Source organism: Ascaphus truei, chromosome 2, assembly GCF_040206685.1.
Source record: "Ascaphus truei isolate aAscTru1 chromosome 2, aAscTru1.hap1, whole genome shotgun sequence".
Taxonomy (NCBI): Eukaryota; Metazoa; Chordata; class Amphibia; order Anura; family Ascaphidae; genus Ascaphus; species Ascaphus truei.
In genome coordinates, this window is record NC_134484.1 from 414,396,438 (window position 1) to 414,422,198 (window position 25,761).

General features: G+C 44.2%; 1 protein-coding gene across 1 annotated transcript in view; it reads left to right on the forward strand.

Moving 5' to 3' along the window:
* MALRD1 (MAM and LDL receptor class A domain containing 1) overlaps window positions 1-25,761 on the forward strand; it is a 662,703-nt gene that overhangs the window by 158,226 nt on the left and 478,716 nt on the right. The window contains exons 7-8 of the mRNA XM_075588643.1: window positions 18,363-18,520; window positions 24,394-24,486. Of these exons, the coding sequence (XP_075444758.1) occupies window positions 18,363-18,520; window positions 24,394-24,486 (251 nt within the window). The remainder of the gene's footprint in view (window positions 1-18,362; window positions 18,521-24,393; window positions 24,487-25,761) is intronic.

Genomic DNA, 25,761 nt, shown 5'->3' on the forward strand with positions numbered 1-25,761 from the left:
CCTAATTGGAATTTGTTTTTCTGCAAATCTTCCCTACTCAGGGACCAAAGGCATGCTGGCAGAGAAGGCGTGCCGGCGTATTGCATTTCTATGTCTAGCCAGCAGTATTGGCCGGGTTCCGCGTTCCATACTACTACCTGCCTTAACTGGGTGGCCTGGTAGTACCGCATAATGTCGGGGACCCCCAGGCCCCCTCTCCCCCTTGAAGTAAGTAGAACTGATCTTGCGACTCTTGGTTTTTTCCCCTGCCAGATGAAATGGAGAATTTGTTTCTGGATATTTTTCAATTCTGTGCCAGGGATGTGGATCGGGAGTGTCTGGAAGTGATATAGTAATCTGGGGAGTATGTTCATTTTCACCGAGATCATTCTCCCGATCCATGAAATTTGGTATGCCCCCCATTTTTCTAGGTCTAATTTTATTTTCCGAAATAGGGCCGGGTAATTGTGATGGTATAGCGAATGGTAGTTCCCCGATATCTTTACTCCCAGATATTTGATATGGGAGGAGCACCATCGGTATTTAAAATTTAGTTTAAGGAGTTTCATCTCTGGCTCTGGCAGGTTGAGGTTCAGGGCTTCGGACTTATCGTTATTAATTTTATAACCTGATATAGCTCCGAAGTCTAGAAGCTCTTTTTGTAAGTTTGGGAGGGAAATGTGGGGTCTTGAGAGCGTTAGTATTATATCATCCGCGAAGAGGGATATTTTGTAATGCGTACGCCCAATCTCTATCCCTTGAATATCTACGTTGTTTCGAATTGTAGCCGCCAGGGGTTCTATAGTTAGTGCGAAAAGGAGAGGGGACAGGGGGCACCCCTGTCTCGTGCCGTTTTGAATGCCAAAGCTCTGGGCATTACTTCCTGGTAGTTTTACCGTTGCGGATGGATCTTGGTAAAGTCTGCGGACCCCTTCTAAATATGCGTCTCGAAAGCCAAATTTACGCATGGTATGGTCTAAGAATAGCCAGTCAATTCTATCGAACGCCTTCTCTGCGTCTAGGCTGAGTAATATTGCTTTGGTGCCTGTAAGGTGGATATGCTCGATAATATTAATTATTTTACGTGTGTTGTCCGAGGCTTGTCGACCTGCCACAAATCCGACTTGGTCGATGTTAATCAGTCTCGGTAGAATGGGGTTTAATCTGTTGGCCAAAATTTTGCTATATAATTTGAGGTCACTGTTGAGAAGGGAGATTGGACGGTAGCTTCCACACTGCATCGGGTCTCTGCCTTCCTTATGAATTATGGCTAGGTTGGCTAGGGACATGGAGGCGGGGATCGAATTTCCCTCCATAAAATGATTGAACATTTTTAGTAGATGCGTGGATAGTATGGGCAAGAATCTCTTATAATAGACATTTGTGAAGCCATCAGGGCCAGGAGACTTGGAGATCTTTAGTGCTTTTACCGCTTCTTCCAATTCGTCTTTCGTGATCTCCGCATTGAGGACCTCATTGTCCTCTTCAGTCAGGGTGGGGAGTTGGCATTTATCTAAGTATTTTTTGATCGCTTCTGATGCTTTTGGTGCTGATCGACCATTTTTAGGTCGTAAATTATAAAGTTCTGTATAATATTTTGTGAACTCCGCCGCTATTTTTTTGTCGCTATATTGCGTTTCGCCAGACCCATTCTTAATCGCTGTTATTTGGGACCTTTTTTGGATGCCTCTTAATCTGCTGGCCAAGAGCTTGTCCGCCTTGTTACCCTTATCATAATAATGTTGATTAGTCCATTTAAGGGCTTTTTCAACTTTTTCCAGTTGGGTCTGCTTGAGCTTTTGTCTGGCTATTGTTAAGGCTTTATAGATTTTTTTTGCAGGGTTAGCTTTATGGGATTGCTCAAGTTTAAGGATGTTATCAGTAAGTTCCAAAATCAGTTTTTGCTTCATTTTTTTCCTATGGGAGGCAATAGAGATAAATTTGCCTCTAATTGCCGCCTTATGGGCTTCCCATAGTATCGCTGGAGATGACACCGACCCTGAGTTGAAGAAAAAGTAGTCCTTGAGGGAGGCTCTGATCTCTCTCTCTATCTCAGGGTGGTTCAATAGGGAGTCATTCAATCTCCAGGAGAATGATGTTGTCTTTTCGAATGGTGTGGATAAGGTCAAGGTGATTGGGGCATGGTCTGACCACGTGATGGGGCCGATGTCTGATTTCGTGGCTGCCTCTAGGATGTTCTTGGTCAGCAGAAAGTGATCTATGCGCGAATAGGTCTGGTGAGGTGCCGAGTAAAAGGTATAGTCTCTCTGGCCCTGATGTTGTGATCTCCAAACGTCCACCAATGAGAACTCGTCCACTAATTCCCTGAACCTTTTCCCGGCGATTTGGGAGTGGGTTGTACGGGGGTGACCCCCTGTGGTTGATCTGTCCTCGGTGGGGTTAAAGACCATGTTTAGGTCTCCTCCCACTATCATCGATGACAGATATCCCGGGTCTATGCCCTCAAGCACTGTTTTCAGAAATTCTGTTTGATTTTCGTTTGGGGCATATACATTGACTAGAGCGATTGCCGAGCCCACTAAGGAGCCATATACCACAAGAAATCTACCCTCTGGATCCATGGTCGTTTTGACATGATTGAATGGAGTTCCTTGTCTGATTAGTATAGCCACTCCCCGCTTTTTACTACTAAATGATGCGAAAAAGCATGTTGGAAACACTTTTTTGTACAAATTTGGGGGGTCTTGAGATGTGAAGTGGGTTTCCTGTAAGAATACGATGTCTCCCCCTGCCTGCTTCATGTCTTGGAGGGCAAGCCTCCTTTTTCTATTATTTTGAAGTCCTTTGACGTTAAGCGACACTATCTTCACTGGGGCGTTAGAAGCCATATGTGACTTTTGTGGTTGTGGTAGTTAAGAACCCTCCCTTCCCATCTGGGGAGGCCCTGATTCTATGGCTCAAGAGTGTTCTTAGCCCTGGCAAACATTGTAAGGTAGCTTGTAGTTTTGAAAGGTTTACTGAATGGTCCGAGGAGGGGGGGGTAAGGGGAGGGGGGGGGGGGGTGGGGGGTAGGACCGCTGGGACAGAATCAGCGGTAGAGAGAGCAGGAAGATGAGGTTCGTGCATGAACCTAACAGGTATTTGCCTGGTCCTTGGGCGACCGGCTTTTGGGCGATAATGCCCATCAAGGTGGACTTCGGTGTCAGCATCCGGTGGGCAGTGTGGGGTGGGGGGCTGAACCCTCTGGTTCTTTGTATTTTTTTCCCCTCCAGAATTCTCATTCACACCCTTTGTTCTCATACGGGAAGGGGTGGGGGGAGAGGGGGGGGGAGGCTGTAAGTGGGGGGGGGGAAGGGGGGGAGGGGGAGGAGGTGATTTAGGGGGGGGGAGGGGGGCCAGACAGAAGAGAGATTCTAGAGCGCATTTCCGCGTCACATGTGGGGGTATATTCCCTGCATGTAGGTAGCTATTGACATTAGATTATCATGCCGTCTTTTATGTATCAATGTTCTTTATTATCGGGAGCTGGTATTCTTTGTGCAACGTATAGGACTTGGGGTGGTTCTTCTGTGTGTAAATTGGTACCTCTGTATATTGTAGGGGCTATGAGTGTACAAGGTTTGGGGGAGAGAGAAAAAGAGGGGGGTGAGGGATGATATGGGTGGGGGGGAGGGAGAGAGGAAAGGATGGGGGTGGGGAGAGAGGGTGGAGGGGGGGGGATGACGATGGAAAGGGGAGTGGTAGGCATTGCGGCGCCTTGCTTATGTTTGGTTCACCTGCACAGTAGTTATACAATTCTTCACTTCAGTAGGTTATACATGCAGTAATCATTTGTACAATAGATGGTCAGTGAATTATGTAAATAGGCCATGTGGACAGTTAAACCATAATAAACTGCGTCTTGGTTGTATATGGGGGGGGGGGGGTTTAGTGGTGGGGTGCGTGTTCACTATGGTGTCTAGGGGGGGGGGAGGGGAGGAGCCGGGGGAAGGGGAGTGGGGAGGGGGAGAGGTGGTATGAGGGGATGGGTGGGAGTAGTTAGGGGTAGGGTCGTGGTGGGGTTTCTATAGGGCTGCAAGTGCACACCTTAGGGTCTGCGGATTGGTTTGCTCAGTGCGAGCTGCGTAGCGGTTTCTCGGGGTTATGCGGCCAACTCGGGGTGCTGTTCCGCTCGCTGTTTTCATTGTGACGTCGTAAGGGGAGCGGCGTCTTGGTATTCCGGAGTAACAGGTAAGGTGATCTTGGTGCTGGGTGGTTCTGTAGGGGGGGGGGGGGTTAGGGGGGAGTGGAAGGGGTACGTGGGGGAGGTGGAATAGGTGACATCAGGGTGAGGTTGCGGTGAGTGTTTTGGCAGCTAGCTTTGAATCACATATACCTATACATATACAGTATACATGTACATTAGATACACAGATATTCACATTGGTAGAATACATTGGCATTACAAATAGACCGTTACATCAGGGTGGTCTCAGCTTTAGTTGCTTGCGGCGAGGTTGGGAACCTTTATGGTGGGGCTGGGGTTCATCATATCCGGGGGGGGGGGGGCGGAGGGATGGGGCAGGGTATCGGGGGGGGGGTATTTGGCGTGGTATCCGGGGGGGGGAGGGGTGATGGGGATTGTGGGAAAGGGGATGGGGGGGGAAGAGGCAACTGGAGGTATTTTGGTGTAGTGCTGTGCGTCATTTGTATGGTAAGTGTACCGTTATTTACGCTGGTAAATCGTATTGACACTTATGAAGTGACGGTTTCAGCTCTATTTGCGTGTAGTGAGTTGGGGAGCTTTGGTGGTGACGTTCAAGCCCCTCGTTCTATCCGGGGGTGGGGGGGCTGGGGAGGGGGGGTGTAGAGGGGGGGGGGGTCTGGGGTAATGGGGGGGGGGGAAGGGGTGATTGTGGATAGGTCCGTTGGGGGATTATTGCGAAACCACTGTTGTAGAGATCGCGGGCGGGGGGGGGCAAGCGGGGGGGGGAGGGGGGTAGGGGACTCTCTAGTGGACACCCGGAGCAGTGTGGGATTGGCTGCTTGATACTGGGGGTGTTGTGTAGGTTGTAATAGGTAGGTGTTCTGCTGTGCGTTCGCCGTCGCGAGTTGGGGGGGGGAGGGTTAGGGGGGGGAAGGGAGGACAAATAAGGGGGGAGGGGTGGGATGAGGATGAGGGAGGGGGCACTGGGGGGGGGGTGATGGTGAGAGGGGGGGGGGGGTGATGGTGAGGGGGGGGAGGGGTTGATGGTGAAGGGGGGGGGTTGTTCCATCGTATAGGCTTTTGTAGTTGACAATAAGGGGCTTTATAACATAGCTACAACTTGGGTTTCAACAGGGATGTAAGCTGCACATAAACAAGGTGGGTGGGGGAGGGTAAGTTCCGCAGCACAGGAAAAAGCGCTTAACAGTCTCAACAGGGGTAACGGGTTCTGTATCAGTCTGATTGGGGGGGGGGCAGCTATTTCTCACCGGGACCAGATATAACGTTTATCTGGAGTGGGGGCAATCAAACCTGGTCTGGGTGATGTCCACGGGTAGGTCGAGGAGTTCCCAGCGGGGCTTGGCCGGCAAGGCCACCAGGTGGATCAGGTTTCCCCTCTCCTGCCTCCGCGCTTCTCAACTCGCCTATGCTGCTTGTGGGGGTGCACATCTTGGCTCCAACAAACCGAGCCATGGGGTGCTGGGGACTCTTTTGTCAACTGGTTGGTAGAACAACAACTAACGGGACTGCGTAGACACGCTGGTTTTCTCCATGGTCTCCCTTCGGGAGGTAAGGGCTCTGGGTCGCAGGGCTTCTCCTCCGGGCGATCAGGTCTGTTGCTCCTGCTGGCCGGCCAATCTTTCCGACGCTCTGATGGGTCTCCGCTCCTGGCTTGCTTCTCGTGGTTCCCTCCGCGTGTTGTTCCGTGCAGGTGGCAACGTCAGGCCTAGTTCGCGGGCGAATCCTTGCATTTCTTCTGGCAGTCTGATGGATCTCTGCTTCCCGCCTCTGCTTACGACCAGCCGGAATGGAAATCCCCATCGGTAGGGTATGTTGTTTTCCCGCAATATTTGGGTGAGTGGTTTGAGTTCTCTGCGGCGCTCAATTGTGATCTTGGCGAGGTCACTGAATATTTGTAACGGCTCATTTTGAAAAGTCAAATTGTTTGCCTCTCTACTCGCCGTCATAACCTTCTCCTTTGTGGAGTAGCTATGGAGGCGTACTATAATGTCCCGCCTTCGTTTTGGATCATTCGAGCGGGGGCCCAGTGCGCGGTGCGCGCGATCTATTTCTAGATCTCTTTTATCCAGGTCCTTGCACAGGGTGTTAATGAGGTCAGTCACGTAAGATTTTATTGCTTCAGGGGGAACCGTTTCCGGGACATTCCGAATCCTGAGGTTCTGCCTCCGGTCCCGGTTCTCCTGATCTTCTATGCTGTCCTTCAGGAGTCTGACCTCCTCACCCAGGCGCATGATCTCATCATCTGCCGCCGCTTGAGCTTGCAACGATTCTTCAAGCTTGCTCTCTAGATCGTCAGCTCTTTGTGTGAGGGTATCCATTTCTTCACGTAGGCCCGTCACCATTTCCCTGAGGTCCTGCTTGAGGGTTTTATGTAGCCTATCGTGCATATTAGAGAGGAGTTCCTCCAGATAGGTGCGCGTGATTTCCCTTTCTAGGGCTGGTTCCGCTGCCTGCGTGTCTCCCTCTCGTTGCGGGGACGCAGCCGCGTGGTGTCCGGCGCCATCTTGAGGTCCCTGCATGCTCGCGGGGCCGCGTTTTTGCTGCGGCTGGAAAAATTTCGGGATGCCTTTAGAAGCTGGCGCTTTTGCCTTCTGGGGCATGCTGTGAGGTTCAGGCGTCGTTTGAGACTATTTGCGGTTAGTTGCGGGGGGGGGGGGAAAGGTCTTTTCTGATCTTTTTATGCGTGAGGGTTCTCAGAGCTCCCTGACTAACCCACCATCTTGGATGACGTCACCGGAAGTCAAAATAAAGTCATTTTATTGAATGGTTGTCTGGGGTTTTTCTGGGGTTATGGGGATAGGGGGAGGGGGGCCTAGGGGAGACAGATCACAACCTCTCCTGTCCAGCACCTCCCCACCTCGCACTGCTGAGGGACGGCTCCTTTGGGGGTGAAGGGGTGACCCGTGGCTCCTGCGCCGCACCCTGTAGCAGAGGGTCAGGCCAGCCGGCCAAGGGGATGTTTGCAGGTTATCCCCTCTCTGCAGCAGCCCCGCGCCTGCAGTTTGGTGTACTGGGGGGACAGGCTAATTTTTTTTTTTAATGTTGTGGTTTATTTATTTATGTTTATGTTCCTGATCCTGGGGGGGAGATGTGCCTTTAAATCAACCTGCGGTGGCCATCTTGGATTTGGCACACACACATGCTGAAATGCAAGGAGCCAGACAGCTCTGATTCAGGCAGCAGGCTGCTCAGACCCCAGCGACGGCAGGAGGATGCACAGGGAGGCTGGGGAAGATGCACAGGGAGACTGGTGGGGACAGCAGGGAAGGCTAATTGACTTTACTGCCGGCCGGGGGAGGTAAGCCCAGGACCCAGATATAGCCCAGTGGCGGCCATTTTAGATAGCCTCCGGCCGCACCACTGAGACTAGCCTGAGGTTATGTGCTGCTCTCTGTCCCGTCTCTTCCACCTGGGGGCTCTGCTTTCTTCCGTGGGGTTCCCCCTCCTCCGGACCCCCCACCGAGCCACTCACTCTCTGGAGGAGGCCGCACACCTCCTGGCTCGCTCCTCCGTGGCGGAGCCAAGATGGCCACTCCTTCCCCCCCTGGCTCCTGCCTGATCACCCGTTCATTGCACTCACTGCCCGCTCGGATCGTCGCTGCGGGACTTCACGGGGTGCGGGGGGAGTCTCCCTCACCCGTGGGGCACCTTTTCGCCGCACTTTTGTGTGTTTTGGGGGTTTTGTGATGCTTCACAGTCCAGCCGTCAGGTTTTATTTATTTATTTATTGGTTTGCCGGTGATGCTATGTCGGGCGGCTATGCGGCTTGTATGCAGTGTGGGTGGGAAGGAAGGGGGGGCCGGATTCACTCACCGACTAGTGTCCCAAGCCCCTGACTATCCGGGCTGCAGCTTTTGATCACCGGGAGGAATGGAATTTGGCACCCGGTCTAGGAAGCTCGGGTCTGCTTAGCCGCCATCTTAGACCCTCGGCAATGGGGGAGAGGGGGCCTAGAGGTCCCGGTTTTTGTCCGTGGGCTTTTGGACTGCGTAGAATTCCCTTGTCAGGGCAGTCAACTCGTGGATGGTATCTTACCCCAGCTTTTTGGGTACTTTTGTTTGTTTTTTGGTCCCTATGATCTTTATTTGAATCCCTCTTGGGACGGAGCTGAGCTTGCGCACGTCCTGCCTGCTCTGTGTCTTGGCCACGCCCCCCTGCTAGGCGTCTTTTTGCTGCCACGGTTGGAATAAAACGTCCTAGCCACTTCATTCGGGTCACCACCAAAATCCTCAAAAATCTGGCAGTTTTGCTGGATTGTTAAGGGATTATAATCGCAGAACCTTGGGGCCCAGCCCATAACACTGAGCTACAATTGTTCACAGACGAATCGGGTTCAGTCAGTTTTGGGGCTTACTTTAACGGGGCATGGTGTACGGAACAATGGCCTCTCAACTGGAGGAGACTTAGCTCTAGGAATGTTAGGCTCCTAATGAGCGATTTCCCTTGCTCATCACAATATGTCTGTGGGGGTAATTTGTTCGCAAATAAGGAAGGTAGTAGGGGGACAGTAGAAGCGGTGAACAATTTCGGTTAACGCTCCCCTCCAGTACTGATCCTTCTGCACAATTTTGTACTTTCATGCCTGCAATTGAACATTGCGTTCAAGGCACGGCATGTCCCGGGGGTTGCAAGTAACATTGCTGATTCTTTATACCAGTTACGGATGGTGCCGTTTCGGGAAGCTGGCACGGAGACAGACCCAAACGGCAATTCATGCCTAGTAGTCTTGTGGGAACTGACGATGACCCAGTGACCAAGCTAGTACAATTCTCTCTGGCTCCGGTTACATGGGAGGCATTAACGTCGGATTGGCGCGATTAACAAAGTCTAGAGGGGGAATAGGGACCGGAGGTGTCATATATAGGGACCTTACTGTCGTTCGTTTTAAAATTAAGACTAAAGGGCTTAACAAGAGGATCCATAGGGAAGAAACTAACAAGGGTTTCTTTCTTCTTGAGGTTAGAGGGCAAGGAGGATTCGACCAAGGCGTCTATAGTCAAAAGGGGGTTAGCAGGGTTAAGAAGGGAGGCAACATCAAAAGACAGCAGAAGGCCAGCAACGCCAGCAATACTAGAAGGTTTAATGCAGCAGGCAGAGCGTGTGTGTTTTTCCAAGTTCGAGGCGAAACTTTTTCGGCTGACGTTTGCGTTAGCCTTCTTTGCAGTGTTGCGAGCCAGGGTGTTAGTCTGCGCATCACGCAAAAGGAAAGGGAGGCTTGCAGTTCAAGAACATAATTCTAGGGGCGGGTCGGTTAAGCTGCACTTTCATGTCAAAAAACAGACCAGCGGAGGAAGGGAGCGCTTAAGGAATACATGGAGTGCAGGCCAGGCGGGCAAGGTCCTCTACTCCTACACATGGATGGTGTACCCTTATCTAGATTTCAGTACCTGCGGGATTTCCACATGTGCCTTCAGTACCAGAGTCTAGACAAGTCACAGTACGGAACACATTCGTTCCAGATTGGGGCGGCAACGGATGCGTCGCACGCGGGGCTGTCAGTAACAGAGATACAGAAGATAGGACGATGGAAGTCTAACAGATACCGGTCCTATATTAGGCCCACGTTGGATGTGCATCTTGGAATAAACCACCACCCTTTTACCTCGAATTTAGATAATTTAAGTCTACAGGGCGGTGTGGTGGGGCGCAGGCCCCAGGTGCTGTTGACCGAGCACACGTAAAATTAACAAGATGTGTGCAAATTTGTGATGCAGTGCGGGGGAGCAGCAGAGCAGCCACTATTACGAATTAGTCGGCCTATTTAGGGGCGACAGCGTACTGCACCGACACACTTTATTCGAGCAAATACCCAGTATGTACCTGGCAGATACCTGGAATGCGCCGCTCCTCACCTCTGACAAGCCCCGTTGCGTTTGCCTTCCCAGCCTGGGTTCATGCCTGGCTGACGGGCGGCTGATCTGTTAAATGATAATGATTAGGATTTAATAGGCTGCAATGCTTCGCGTGTCTACCAGATGGCATAAATTCATGAATTGTAATGCAGTATATATATATATACTGTGCAGTATTGCAGCCAGCGGGAATAAAATGCTTCAATCCCTGCCTTGAAAATAACCCAATGCACTCGGGCAGAAAACAGTCACAAACCTCAATACACCCGGGTATACCCGAATTCGTGGGACTAGCCGAGCTCGAATAAAGTGTGTCGCCAGTGTACATCAGAGATTGGGGCAGATTTGTTCAAACAACGACTTGCAAGAAGGTTTGGAGAGGGTCGTAGCGATTTGGCAGCACAGGCCTAATTTAAGGTGGGTTAAATAGACACGTTGGTGGTGGCAGTTTGGGGGGTAAGTTCTTGTCCTTTCCAGATGGGCTCGGGGATGATGGTGCCCAGGGGTAGTAGCGAGTGGGCGGAGTCAACTGAACGTGACTCCCGGGAACCCACTCGTTACAACGGCTGGCTCTTTCGGGCTCGGCCAGATATGGGGGCAGCAGGACAAGGCCTGGCTGACCCCCTTCCCTTATCCCATTAAGTGAGCACTCTGGCAGGGACTAGCGGTTACTCTATTATTGCTTAATAGACAAAGCCGCAGCCTTTTATGCCTCCAAACCGAGTCTGTCGTTACTTGTCTGTTATATGTGGGTATCGTTAACGACAGGAGGGGTGTCCCTCGCAGCCTCCCTGGTCAATCAATCTCTCCAGCCAATTAGGCGAGTGATGCCCATGACCAATGGGCAAGCCCCCACCCTCACCTCTCTAGAGTCTCTGGGTTGCCGTCGCGGCCTGGGGGAGGAACTTAGGGGAAGCCTTAAGGTGCAGCCGGGAGCGAGAGCTGTAGCAAAATTCCCACCCACCCATCCCTTTTGAGAAGATAGTCGGGGGCAAGTACTTGCCCTTGGCACTCGTTTGTAATGGGGGGGAGAGAAGGGTTATCATTTTCGAGCTGCTGAGCTACAATGCCTGTAAACATTGTTAGCATGTACCATTATATTTTACAGGGCAAAGTCGGAAGACTTCCTGAAAAATAGAAAGGACTGGAATTCCTTAAGGAGAGGTCAGTTTGACCAGTTTGGGAGGTAAGTGCTTGTCCTTGCCAGATGGGGCTTGGGGCTGGGGGTGCCCGGGGGTAGTATTGAGTGGGTGGGGTCAACTGAACATGACTCCTGGGAACCCACTCGCTGCAATGACCGGCTCTTTGGGGCTCGGCCGGATACGGGGGCAGCAGGACAAGACCTGGCTGATCCCCTTCCCTTAACCCATTAAGTGAGCACTCTGGCAGGGACAAGCGGTTACTCTATTATTGTTTAATAAACAAAGCCGTAGCCTTTTATACCTCCAAACCGAGTCTGTCGTCACTTGTCAGTTATATGTGGGTATCGGTTAATGAGGGGAAGGGGGGGGGGGCTCGCAGCCTCCCTGGTCAAGTATTGTTACAGTACTAATGTGACATATAGTATTTGCTGCCAGAGCAGCATTTAACGATAATGGAAAATGGTTGAATATCAGGCTAACAGATTGAAGCAGCAGAAGCTTTAGTTTTGTCTTCCTTTCACAGCGCTAGAAAATGACAACTGACACAAACGAAATGGTGCTTTAAAAAAGTTTATTTAGTAGCGTCGATTCCTAAATAGACATAAACAATATGAATAACAATACTAACATGAAACAAAAATCTAAACACATTTTTAAGACATGTTGAATCTGCTGTATGTAAGTTGAATGCAAAAGTCTAAAGATAAAGTATTAAATTAGCATTCTGTGTGCTTTGTTATGAGAGGCTGCAGGTCAAGATGAGTCCCAAGTGTTTTTGTGCTGTGGATAGAAAAACACTGTGCAGCTGACAAATTGCAACATACTGTATGAACCCAGCCAACAGTCTGCTCAGAGAGATAGCACATTTAGGTGCTTTATAAATTAGAGCTGTCGGACTGAACTTTATTTTCTAGAAAGGGTTCATGAAAATAGATATGATTGCCAATGATGACTGAAATAAGAATCAGGATAAAAAGCGTAAGTCTAGATAACGCAAGAATTATTACGAGGCATGAAAATTGAAAGAAGCCATAAATATCTTATTGCTGTTTACATATTAAAATGGAGCACATCTAATAAAACATGTATTTTCATCACTCATCAACAGTTAAAAAGCAGGTTAATAATAGAAGGTTTATTAATTTTATACATATTGTATGTACAGTATGCACAGTATGTATTGTAAGGATATTATACGAAGTATCTTATTACTTATTAGGGAGATTGTTTTAAGGGTATTATTACTAATTCAGGAGATTGTAGTAAGAACTTTATTACTTTATTACTTATCGTAATAATTATGTTGTTAGTTATTAGGGAGATTGTACTAAGCATGTAGAACTAGAATATGAAACATTAATTCTTCTGGACGCTAAAAATATTGGAATAATTATGTAGCCCTCTTACCCCCACCCTAAGTGAGATTGAGGTGGGTTGGTGTATCTGACTACTTATCAGTGTGGTGCTGTACCTGTTTGGCAACCAGGAGGGCTGAGCTTCCGCCACGGGGAACCTGGGGTGAATTACTCTTACTACTACTATATGGTGCAGCGCCTCCACCTGCGATGGCTCCCAGCAGAGCGGGAGTTGTTCCTCGCAGGACACATACAAATGAACACATACACTGGATGTGAAATAGCAAAGGGCTTTACTGAACATAACATATCTCTTAACGCTCTAATGTACTGACTTATAACTCTATGATAATATCTTATCACTCCACCCACTGAAGACACAACTAGCCACACACCTCGCAGGGCCTTGTACCCCACACCTTATTCCCTGAGTCCCAAGTGTCCCAAGAGTTATGCAACCTTAGGCGTGATCAGTGCCTGTGTGGTACCGGTAATGGTGGTGCACTTGGTGACTGTACCTGCCGAGTGTGTCCACACTCGGTATGATGAATCTTCACAAAGGATCCGCTGATCCTGTGATTAAATCTGCCTCCCACCATGAAGACTGTCTCTTTCCCGAAGAGGTCTGTTCCCAGACCAAACTTGCCAGGCCACGTGCACACAGCTGTGTCCCTGACTATCTTATGTAACGGTTTTTCTGGACTGGCCTGACCAACCAATCTCATATTGGCCCCTGTGGTCTAACCAGTCCCCATTACAGTGTGATGTCTGGTGGTGCACCTGTTGGCAACAGGACTCCTGATGTTGTGTGGGGATTGCCAACCCAGACAGGCAGCTGAGGTAGTGTGCTTGAGTCCTACCTAGATCCAGTGCAGCGCCTCCACCTCATCAGGATCCCTGCATCCGCATGGGGATGATTCTGATGAGGAACTCCTCTGTGGTGCCTTCCTCTGCAGAGTAATCCCAGACTCACACACGAGGGTATCTTTGATCAAGGTCATCTTTATTGACGGTTCAGGCAGACTGCCCCTCATAGCGGTCGTACTTAGCCGCTCATGTTCTTGCTGCAATCCTTGGGAAGGTTCCTCCTTTTCTAATGGAGTTGCTTCATCCTCTCCCCTAAGGAAGATTCACCAGCTTCTCTCTGTCTGCTCTGAGCTGCACACAGTCACAGCTCTTGCATCAGCCTCTGCAACATTGTTGCAGACCTCCACATGACTCTCCTAAACAGAGTCAGAACACCAACTGAACTGAACTAACTTTAGACAGTGCTGTGTCTTATATCACCTAGGAACAGGCACATCTCTGATGTCACTAACCGTGAACACACAGCATGTTGTCACTTCCTATGGGACATATGACACCTCACCAGGGTGTGAGGGCAAACCTCCATGATGACTACACATCCGCCCTGCTGGAACGCAGGAGTGAGACGCACGCCGAGAAGAGGGAAGGAAAAACTGCACTAAGACACCGGAGGCGAGATGCATTGCGTATCTAAATGCTTTTAAATAGCATACATCATGTGAGTGTATTGTTATATTTTTAACCACTTAAATACAGTTTTTAAACAGATCGCGCTATGTTGGCTTTTCTGTGTTTAACTATTTAAGGAATACATTCCCACACCGAGGTTCCAGCCAGTTTATCATCACTGCAGACATATACCCAAAGATACCTTTATGTACACAGCATCATCCTCACACTTGTGAGTATAAATAACAGCAGACTTAAAGAAGAATACGCATTTATTTGTCACAATACTGCACCATCAGTTTTATTTTTTATATCTCCACATGTTTGCGCTTCCCTTTGATCACCACGTCGCCATATTCACCTGGGATTGAGAGAGCAGTCCTGCACTGGGTCACAGCAGCATTCAAGGATTTGTTTGTATCACTTATATTTATTCAATTTAAGGTTTATATGTTAATATTGGATTAACACGTGTTTAAAGCTTATAATAGAGCGCCACTTTTGATATATCACGTTTTGCACTTCTATTAAATATAAACTGCAAACTCCTGGACCTGGTCAGGAAGTAGCCCTTAACTAATCAACATGAGTATGCTCACCGGTGCTACATGACCCAGTGAGCACTCATGGTTCATACCACCAAGGGCTCCCTCTTAGGAGTTAAGGCCCACCGCACCTGGCCCTAACACAAGAATGCATCCTGTACATTAATGGCGCTATATAAATAAAGACATACAATACACGCACTATGTACATTAATGGCGCTATATAAATAAAGACATACAATACAATACAATACAATCCTGTTGGACCCCTCCCATTCCACCAAATTTAGCACCTGGGCAAAACTGACCAGTCCACATCTCTCCGGATTTGACAAACGTAATACCACACCAACACCTTTACCATATCCTCTTCTTTATCCTTTCCTTTGTTCATTTTCTGTTTTTGTAAAACTATAACACGTTACAATACAATCATAACAATAATCATATGCATAACATTACACATAAACCTGAGCCCCAAAAATGGGTGGTTGAGCAGCAACCTTTTGGGGAGGTGACCAGAGGATGAGAGAGGTCACAAGGCAACAGCCCTTTAAATACCTCTCCCTTCCTCATCCTTCTCATCCACCTCATCTCCATGGCCACTCCGGCCAAAGATCATGCTTCCTTTCCCTAATAGGTCAGAGATTTCTGTATGCAGATACAGGAATTATATTCACGTGCTTGATCATTTAGGGAGAAATACAATAAGGCAAGAGGGACTGGTAAATGGTAGAAATGGTAATACTAATAATACGCTTCACCCTTTGTGATAAACTATTCACTCTAGTCATTTGAAAATCTATGGTTTACCTTGCAGGATAATTATGGAAGCTTGTCCAATAGGAGGCCACATTAAATGGCGCTATTACTAAAGTTGGGCACGTTCACTTTTTGGTTCCAAATAGATGTGTGCAAACTTTTCACCTGGATAGGTACCTGGGAAATAAGCTAATTTAATTGTGCAAAATACAGTATATGCAAACAATTTTAAATGAGCATATTTACCAAGTATATTAGTTGTGTCACATGTATCTCTTCTTGTGGATACACATTTTCAGCTAAAATGTTTGAGCAAACATTTAGCCCATTTTCAAACTTTTTTGAACGTTTGGAAACAAGATTTGCTATGCGAAAATTTGGACGTGTTTTTTTCTTTTAACATTTTTGTGTTCTGGTTTTGCCAAAACTCAATTTGTTGTTTTTTTAGGATTTTTACCAAATTATGGAAAAAAATTCTAATAAGAAGGGAAATGCTAAAATATCATACTAAAGCATAAAAAGTCGGAATAAGTCTTAAATCAGAAAAACAATTACAAAACTGAAATAGTATAACTGTAAAACTTAAAATGATAAAAAAAATTATTTTAGTTCCAAAAATCTTAATGATTTTGTTCTTTGGTTTAGGAATGTACAGTAGGGTTCTAATAAGTTTTGATTTCACACACTGGTTTAGCACGTGTTTACTAATTACGGTAGAAGGATGGTGACTGCTTAAATAGTACTATACAATGGAAGAAGAACTACAATGACTAAAGCATATTTTACTTCAATACTCCCCATTTTGTCTATTAAGGTTTAGGCTAACATACAATTGTGATTTCCAGTAGCACGTTAAAGTGTTAAATATTTCAACATTAGGGACAAGTAGTACAGTATGTCTTGCAAAGACATCAGAAACAAGCAGAACATTTATAAAAATTATATGTATCAAAGCAAACCTTTTTGTGACCTTATTCAAGCTGTAAAAATACATAATCATCAGTAATATAATACACAGTAAAGACAAAGATAAGATCTAACAAGAACCACAAACGATAAACATCTCAATACAATGTATTTGATACTCCTGCACATTCAATATTAGGACAGTGGCACATTATATGTTGATATACTTTAACAAGAAGAAGTGTTTATTTATTTTATTTATAAAAGTGTTTTACCAGGAAATAATACATCGAAGGTGACCTCGTTTTCGAGTATGTCCTGGGCATAGACATGATGACATTATATGGTTACATTAAATATACAGAGGTTGTACATTTCAGGACAGTTAATAATAATAATAATAGCATGTTTTTGTATAGCGCTGCTAGTTATATGTAGTGCTTTACAGAGACATTTTGCAGGCACAGGTCCCTGCCCCGTGGAGCTCACAATCTATGTTTTTTGCTGCCTGAGGCACAGGGAGATAAAGTGACTTACCCAAGGTCACAAGGAGCTGACACCGGGAATTGAACCAGGCTCCCCTGTTTCAAACTCTCAGTGCCAGTCAGTGTCTTTTACTCACTGAGCCACTCCCTCTCCAGTTGGAGATAACATATGATTATGAGCATATGTAACAGTTACAGACAAGCTTAAAATGTAAGAGAGTTGAAATCTTAAAATTACTTATACAGTAGGCGGTTTTGAGAGTCTCTGATACATTAGGTTGTTACCGTTATGATGTGCACTGTAAGAGGAGGAGCGACCAGATTCTTTGTTAAATCTTGAGGACGTGGACAGTTTTTTTGAGTCAGATCTAAGGTAATAAGTTTGTTCAGATAGCCGGGTAGCATGCCCAGAAAGTATTAGAAGGCAAGACAGGAAAAATTTACTTTGCGTCTGGAATCAAGGGATAGCCAATCTAGTTTTTAGAGCATTTAGCAGTGATGTGTGTTGTAATTACATTGTAGTAGAAAGCAGCATATTGAGTTGAAGAGGTTATAGAAGGTGTCTAGTTTGCTAAGGTGGATTTGGGATGCTGCACTATAAACGATGTCCCCATAGTCTACTGTATAATTAGCATTAGCATCTGCTGTGTGATACGCTTTCTAGCCAGCGGGTTTAGGGAGAATTTGTTCCTACCATATAAAGCATACCTAGTTTGGCATAGATTTTGGATGTCAGAGTATCAACACACAACCCAAATGTTAAATGGAAGTGAAACCAAATTCCCAGATACATAAAAGTAGTGAGAGGGCTAGAATGGTGTTAGAGTAGGTTCTGATATGTAGCTCTTTTGTTGGTAACTTTAGAAATGTAGCCTTAGTCCCAAATTCCATAGTTATAGTTTTGTCTCTGTTTAAAAACAGTTTGTTTTGGGAAATCCAATTTTCAAGTCTTGAAAAATGAGTTTGAAGTGTGAGAGAGAGTACGTCAGAGAGGCTAAGGCTGTGTGCATGCAAGATTGTGTTATCCGCATAATAGTGCAATGAAGCTCCCTTACAAACTGTAGATAGATCATTAATCAAGACTGAAAGAGTAGGGGCCACAGAATAGAGCCTTGCAGGACTCCACAGGTGATATCTATTGGGTTGGAGTTAGAGCCCGAGAGACACAAATTGGGATCTACCCGATAGGTAGGAATGATACCAATTTAAAGCATGTTCCCCTATTCCAGAGCATTGAAGTTTGTTTAACACGATAACAAGATAACATGATCAACAATGTATTGTATTGTATTGTATTGTATGTCTTTATTTATATAGCGCCATTAATGTACTGTACATAGCGCTTCACAGTAGTAATACACATGGTAATCAAATAAATAACAGATAATATAAATAACAGATCATGGGAATAAGTGCTTTAGACAGAAAAGTAACATTAAGGAAGAGGAGTCCCTGCCCCAAGGAGCTTACAGTCTAATTGGTAGGTAGGGAGAACGTACAGAGACAGTAGGAGGGAGTTCTGGTAAGTGCGTCTGCAGGGGGCCAAGCTTTTGCTAAATACTGTGGTAATAATAACATATGTTGTGTAGGCCTTGCTGGTAAGTAATATTGCATATCCTTGTTTAGCTACAGTATACATATGAAATTGTAAACTCTGCCGTGTAAGAAATGTTATTAATTATTCCATTACAGGTCATTTTATGTTTATTGAAGGCAGCAACAACACCTTGCATAAAAGTGCTTATCTGAACACCTCTTTGTATCATAACTCCAGCAAGACCTGTCATTTGCATTTTTATTACAATACTGAGGAAGACAATGGTTTAAGACTGCTGCTGTACACTAATGAGGTAAGACTTAATTAAAAACAGTGATCTATTTTGAGATGTATGTTATGTTGCACAGCTGGACATTTATGCAGTCGAAGCAAAAATATTATAAAATCCCAAATGACAAAAAGCGGAATGAAGTGGTTTCTTTGCCAACAGCATTAATTTACTTTTAGATTTATATTACTAGAGGGCTTTAGCTTGTGCGAAGAAATTATTTACATGAAAGTTCAGGAACAACTGAAAACTTTCTTTAAATTGAATTACACCACTACTTACAGTGATAAATATCTGGGTTCATGAGTGTATTTCATGTATAATAGTTCAGCCAATCATATGCCTTGCGAAATATTGACCTTGCAAGCATCACCAGAGTTCAGCCCGTTATGGCCACATCAATTCATCATCGGTGAAGCCAAAGGTTACCCAGCTATATGTCATCCTTAATTACTATTTGGAGAACCACAATCCCTACATCCAGCCTGAAAACTATTGATGCTTTTCTCCAGAAACCAACTACAGGTTTCCAAAAGTCTAAAAGACTATTGGCCATCTTTACTATGTACCCTTGCTGGCAAGATCATCCTTCTGCTGCTGCAATAATAAATGAGTAGTACACATTTTAGACATCACTTCCTACACATATATGTTTGTATATATAAATGCAGTTGTTTCCAGGCTCATTGGGGCATATTCTAGAAACTTCGATAACTAACTCATCAAAGTTTTTGAGCATTTCCCGAACGATTTGGACAGTTTGCTATTCAAAAAGCTCCAATGACCTGCCAAACTCGTTTGGGAAGTGCAGCTTCCCGAGTGGTAGCGCCGCGGCCAAAACACACCAAGCGGGAGCTCAAAAACAATCACCCTATTCTAGTAGCTCCGATGAGATCAACAGAGCTCTGAACTAGCGAGCTTATCACAGATCTCATCTTGCCATCCCAAGGGTGGCAGGATGGGATTTGCAAGTAGGACTTAGAAAAAAAAATGCTAGTGCCCATTTTATTGGGGGTAGTGGGGGTGGGTGAAGCTAGTATTTTGCCCATGGTGGGTGGTTAGGCTTTGCGGGAAGGTTGTGGGAGGAGTTAATCTCTTCATTACCTTAGCGGTTACTGCCACTAAGATAATAAAGGGGTTAACCCTTCCGTTACCCACCCAGCAGGCATAAATATCCACCATGGGCCAAACACCACCTTCACCGATCCCCGCTACCCACAATAAACATTAAAACAAAATACAAACACAATATTAAACAATACACCCATTGATTGTCATGTTGTTACCTATGCCCTCAATGGGAGCAAAGATAACCCCAAAGGGAATGAATGGTTACCCCTTCTATCCCAACACTGCCCCCCCCCCCAACATATACAGTACAGTAATGGGCACATTTACTATTATCCAGATATGGATAATAGCTCGGTTGCCAATTAAAAATAAAACATTATCCAGTCAGCATAAAGTAAATTAAAGTTGCACTTATCCCTGCCAGGATGAAAGCCGTACTCATAAGGAAGAGCATAAGGAAGAGTGGAATGGGACATCTTCACTTTTGATTCAAATGGTGCTCTATTCTATTCCTTCTTCTAGAGCCACAAATCCCTGCTCAAATGTCAAGCCACCAATCTGGAACCTTTAGCAGGAGAATTTGTAAAGCTTAATAATGAATGCATCCCATCTACAAATGTATCAAGACTCACTGTTTATGGTGTCACAGGTGGAAAAAAATGAAAGTCCACTGCGCCAGAGACAGTGTCTGCTGCAATTGCACTGCAAGGAACCATGCTTCTGGATTAGACCCCCGCAGCATTTATACTCCATTTTTGGGACTATCAAGGTTGCGTGACCATGGACGGCCCCAGTGCCATAAACCTTAAGTGTTGCTACATCTGTAGATACAGTAGAAGAGAGGGATGGTACAGACATATAAAGTCTAACTCTGTATTTTAATGCCACTCCCCATGGAGATGTATTCCTGAATTACCTACTGCAATGACACGTTTATTATATGATGGGGATACAGACAGAATTGCAGGACACAAAGAAATACTGTATAGGCCCTTAGCACCCTTTTGTGGATCTGGGCTATAGTATCTAATCCCTACTGCACCGACACACTTTATTCGAGCAAATACCCAGTATGTACCTGGCAGATACCTGGAATGCGCCGCTCCTCACCTCTGACAAGCCCCGTTGTGTTTGCCTTCCCAGCCTGGGTTCATGCCTGGCTGACGGGCGGCTGATCTGTTAAATGATAATGATTAGGATTTAATAGGCTGCAATGCTTCGCGTGTCTACCAGATGGCATAAATTCATGAATTGTAATGCAGTATATATATATATACTGTGCAGTATTGCAGCCAGCGGGAATATAATGCTTCAATCCCTGCCTGGAAAATAACCCAATACACTCGGGCAGAAAACAGTCACAAACCTCAATACACCCGGGTATACCCGAATTCGTGGGACTAGCCGAGCTCAAATAAAGTGTGTCGCCAGTGTATATTCATGCCACTCCCAAGAGGGGATGTGTCCACGAATAGCCTAGTGAATCAGATATATTGACCAAAGAAAAAAGATAATACTATTATTGACCCGTGAGCACCGCCATACTTAGCAATTTTGCTATTATAAATTGGCTTATGGTGACTGTAAATTTATTAGGAGTAGATGCGAGATTATTTCCCCCTTTTTCTCGTGTATATATATATATATATATATATATATATATATATATATATATATATATATATATATATATATATATCACAGACACACAGTATACCGCATGCACGCCTATATAGGAAGGTTACCCAGGACTGTCATATACATATATGCTATTGTATCAATAGACCGCGTTGCTCCAAGGAAAATAATAGTATAAAGACAACAAAAAAAATATCCAAAGAGGAGCACACGGGTATACCAAAATGAATGAACAATTTATTAATTAAATAAAAACAAGTGAGAAAGATTAAAAAGGAGGGGGACTCCAAACAAACTCCTCTAATCACCAAAGGGGACAACCAGGTGAACACTGGATATACCATATAGGTTAATATGATCAAAGTTGTGCACAAATAGGCAAATAATTAAGCATGCAGTTAAGGTGATATAAAGTAAACTCCTATAAGATGTAGCAACCATACATATGGTAGGCACAGAGGCAAAACACAAAACAGAATTGCATACAATTGCACACACAGGAAACGCAGTAGAGAAATACTAGAATACTAAAAGCTGATGATAGCTGATAGTACAAAAAAGTAACAAGCTAACAATCCAGAATCCGGTGACAGTGGATGAATAGCGGCACAAAAATTATCAATCAATCAATCCAGATATTGAACATAGTCCATCATAGAACAAAATCCATAATACATCACCAATGATCGTCAGTTGAAACAAATGCACAGTCCCAGTAATGTGGTGAGAAAAGTGGGGTCCCGCTCTGAGCGGAGTTCTGGTTGGGGGACCCCTCTCTTCTAACCAGGTTACTGGGATTGTGCATTTGTTTCAACTGACGATGTATTATGGACTTTGCTCTATGATGGACTATGTTCAATATCTGGATTGATCCTTTTTGTGCCACTATTCAACCACCTACGCTCCCGGTAGAAGCCTCACACATACCACTGACCCACGCATGCCCTGTACAGTGTGATGCCTGTGTTTACTCCAACTACACATCCGGACTGATGCTGGGGCGCTCAACACCTGCTGCTGGTTACTACTCTGTTTTGGGACTGGAACGTTGGGGGTCTGTATTTACTGCACATTGTGCTTCAATTTGGACTTCCTCCCTACCTCACCCACTACATGCCTGGGGTGTGTTATTAGCATCAGGACTCCTCGGAACATCTTAGCATCCTAAGGTTCTCCTTTATCATACCTTTGTTGGTTTTGGTTACACCATTTACCCTCATTATCCAAACTACTTGGGTTACTGCTGTTTTTTTTTCAATTTTTCCCCATGTTAGTATCTTTTTGCTTTCTATCTCATGTGTTATACTTTGCAGCATTTAGTTATTTTCTATTTGCTTTGCATGTAGGTTTCTGGCAAATAGTGTGATAATTTTTTTGATTTATTATCCTATTCTTTATTTAGTACTGTGTTATTTGGTTTTTCCATTTATTTTTTGAGTCCCTATTCATCTCATGATCGGTCGATCGTTACAACAATCCTAGGGGAATTTCTTTTCCCCTAGCTTTGTTTTATTTCATTGGGACCTTTATTATATGGTTTTTCCAATTAGTTTTTTTTTGTTTAGATATTATAGTTCCATTATTTACAGCAGTTATTTATTATGTGGTATATGTTTAGGTATGTTTTAGCTATTTTATCTTGGCATTACTAATAAAATCCATTTTTCTATTTTCACCACATATTTTTTGAGTGCTCCTTTTTGACCCTCTTTTCTCTTTCTGTTTTTTCATTCATATATATATATATATATGTATATATATATTTATATATATATATATATATATATATATATATATATATATATATATATGTATATATATATTTATATATATATATATATATATAATCAAAAAATAAATAGATGATACCATTCTGTGGCTAACGAAATGCTTTTATTTGTGCGAGCTTTCGAGATACACTGATCTCTTCTTTCGGCGATGTTACAATGTATATATATACTGTGGGCTCTCCATTCATTTTTATTCACACTGATACACATACACACTCTTTCATCACTTGCTTTCAGGAACCTTTTGACACCTCCAGCCATAAAACACATCCACACCGGGGGAAGGACCAGCACAGATAACATTCCAATAGACACTGTTTATAGTATAGCTTTTGCTTGCTTCATTCATTGTAACATCGCCAGAAGAAGAGATCAGTGTATCTCGAAAGCTCGCACAAATAAAAGCATTTCGTTAGCCACAGAATGGTATCATCTATTTATTTTTTGATTATTGAAACTCGGCTAACACGGTACTGATACCTCTACATGAAAAAAATATATATATATACATATACATATACATATATATATATATATATATATATATATATATATATATGTATATATATATATGTATATATATATATATATATATATATATATATATATATATATATATATAATATATATAGTATACAGGGAAAGTGCCCATATAACGTATACTACTGTGTATCTAAATCCCGATCCTCATGTCACTCCCCAGAGGGAATGTGTCCCTAAATAATCTGGTCTTATTAATACTGTAATGAAAGCAAAGAGGACAGAGAGCTGAAAAACATGAGTAGAGTATAAAAAAGCCGTCTAATAGCTTAGTGGCTGCCTAGCAGCTGACAGCATCTTCTGTTGGTGTCGCTAAAGTATGACATCAGTGCATAAATATTGAAGTCAGACATTGTTCTCCCAAGTTACATAAATAACAGATCTTTTCTAATACATGGCTCATTTTGGATTCCAGAGGAGGTATGAGATATTTGAACACAATAGCCTCTGAGTGTGATGAACGTTATACAGCGTATTTACCTTCTTGGGATCGCCATTATAGATTTATCAGTTCTATTTCACCAATATTTCACCATATAAATGAAGGATATTTGACTTTATAGGATTACAGAGGACTATACTGTATTCATGCCTTCTTTTCTTTTTAAACTTATATATTAGAAAGTGTGCATAATTCTAATGTACAGTATTACCTTAAATAAGGATTCCCCATATTCCTTTATTTATTTGTTTTCATATTGATTTCGGTCACCAAGAAACAGTAAGACATGACACTAAGTATTTACATAGTCAGATGTTTTTTATATTTTATGGTAGTACAAAAGTATTTGTGTTTAATTTTTATATAACATTATCAACAAGAGTGTTTTTGTTGTTTTTAATGGAATCAATTCACAGAAAGAACAAATACTTTTTGAAAGAGACACATCAACAAAAAGTCAGTGGGTCAGAGGAGAAGTTCATCTACCAGGAAGTTCAAAGGATTTACAGGTATACAAATGGGAAGCAGGAAGCATTTCTCATTCAGGTGGAACATAAACTAGCTGCGTGCCACGTAACTCCTCCATAACTCTTCAAATAGAAAAGCGAAGACCTTGATACATTGATGCAAAGAGCTTGAAAATGAAATGTTCACGTTTTGCGTCAATTTCGTTCCATATATGCTTTAATACATTGTTTTTAATGGTGGAAAGGATTGTTCATAATTTAAGATGTTTTTAACTTATTTTTCTATTAGGTGTGTAATAAACTCAGGTCAAATAGAATAATCTTTGAAAGTTCTGTGTCCACCTGCCATCACAGCTAACTAAAGCTACAAAGTACAGAGTGTTAGTGAGGCTCCCCAGACATAAATGAACATTGAGTAAACAGCCCTCTGAAAATTGTAGCTTCAGAATCTCCCAGCTGGAGTCATATATTAAGAACTTCTCCAAAAAAAGTTATGCTGCCGCTACCATATATAGTCACATAGAGTGTGCTAAAGGATTCCTCCTCTACCTCTATGGATCTCTCTGTGGTTTACCTCAAGGCTCGGTTTTAGGACCTCTACTCTTTTCTGAATTTATGTTCTTGCTGGATGACCTAATTGACTACTTCAGATTCAGCTATCATCTTTATGTTGATGACACACAACTATATTTATTTACACTTGACCTTACACCTGCTGTTCTTTAAAAAATATACCTACAGTATCAGCAATCTCAGTCTGGAGATTGCCTCATTGCCTCAAGCATAGCATGGCTAACACAGGCACATCATATTCCCTTGCAAACTATGCCCCATTTTTCCTTCTCAATTACAGTCAACTATACACCCAGTCTCATAAGTACTCTGCCTAGAGGTTACATCGACTCCTCCGTCTTCTTCTCCCATCATATTAACACTATTTCTAAATCTTATAGTTTCTTCCTTCACAACATTGCCAAGATACAGATGTAGCCCAATTTACTATCCCTGGAGCAGCGGAACCAAAAGCAAAATGCAGCGACTCCGGGAACAGTAAAAGCCAAACGGGACACCCGGTCATAATTACATGGATTTGGCGAAATTGCTAAATCTAAGACTAATTTTGCAACATTATTAGACATTTAAGTTGTGGGGAAGCATTTAGCAACAAAGCGAATGGCGTGGGGGAGGAAAGGAAACATAGCAACTGCATTTTGGATAGTTTCGCACATCTCTTGCTGCCAGCTCTCAGAAAGATGACACTGTTGGGTACACGTGACGTCATAATTGTGCCATGTAAAGCTGTAAATACCTTGTAAG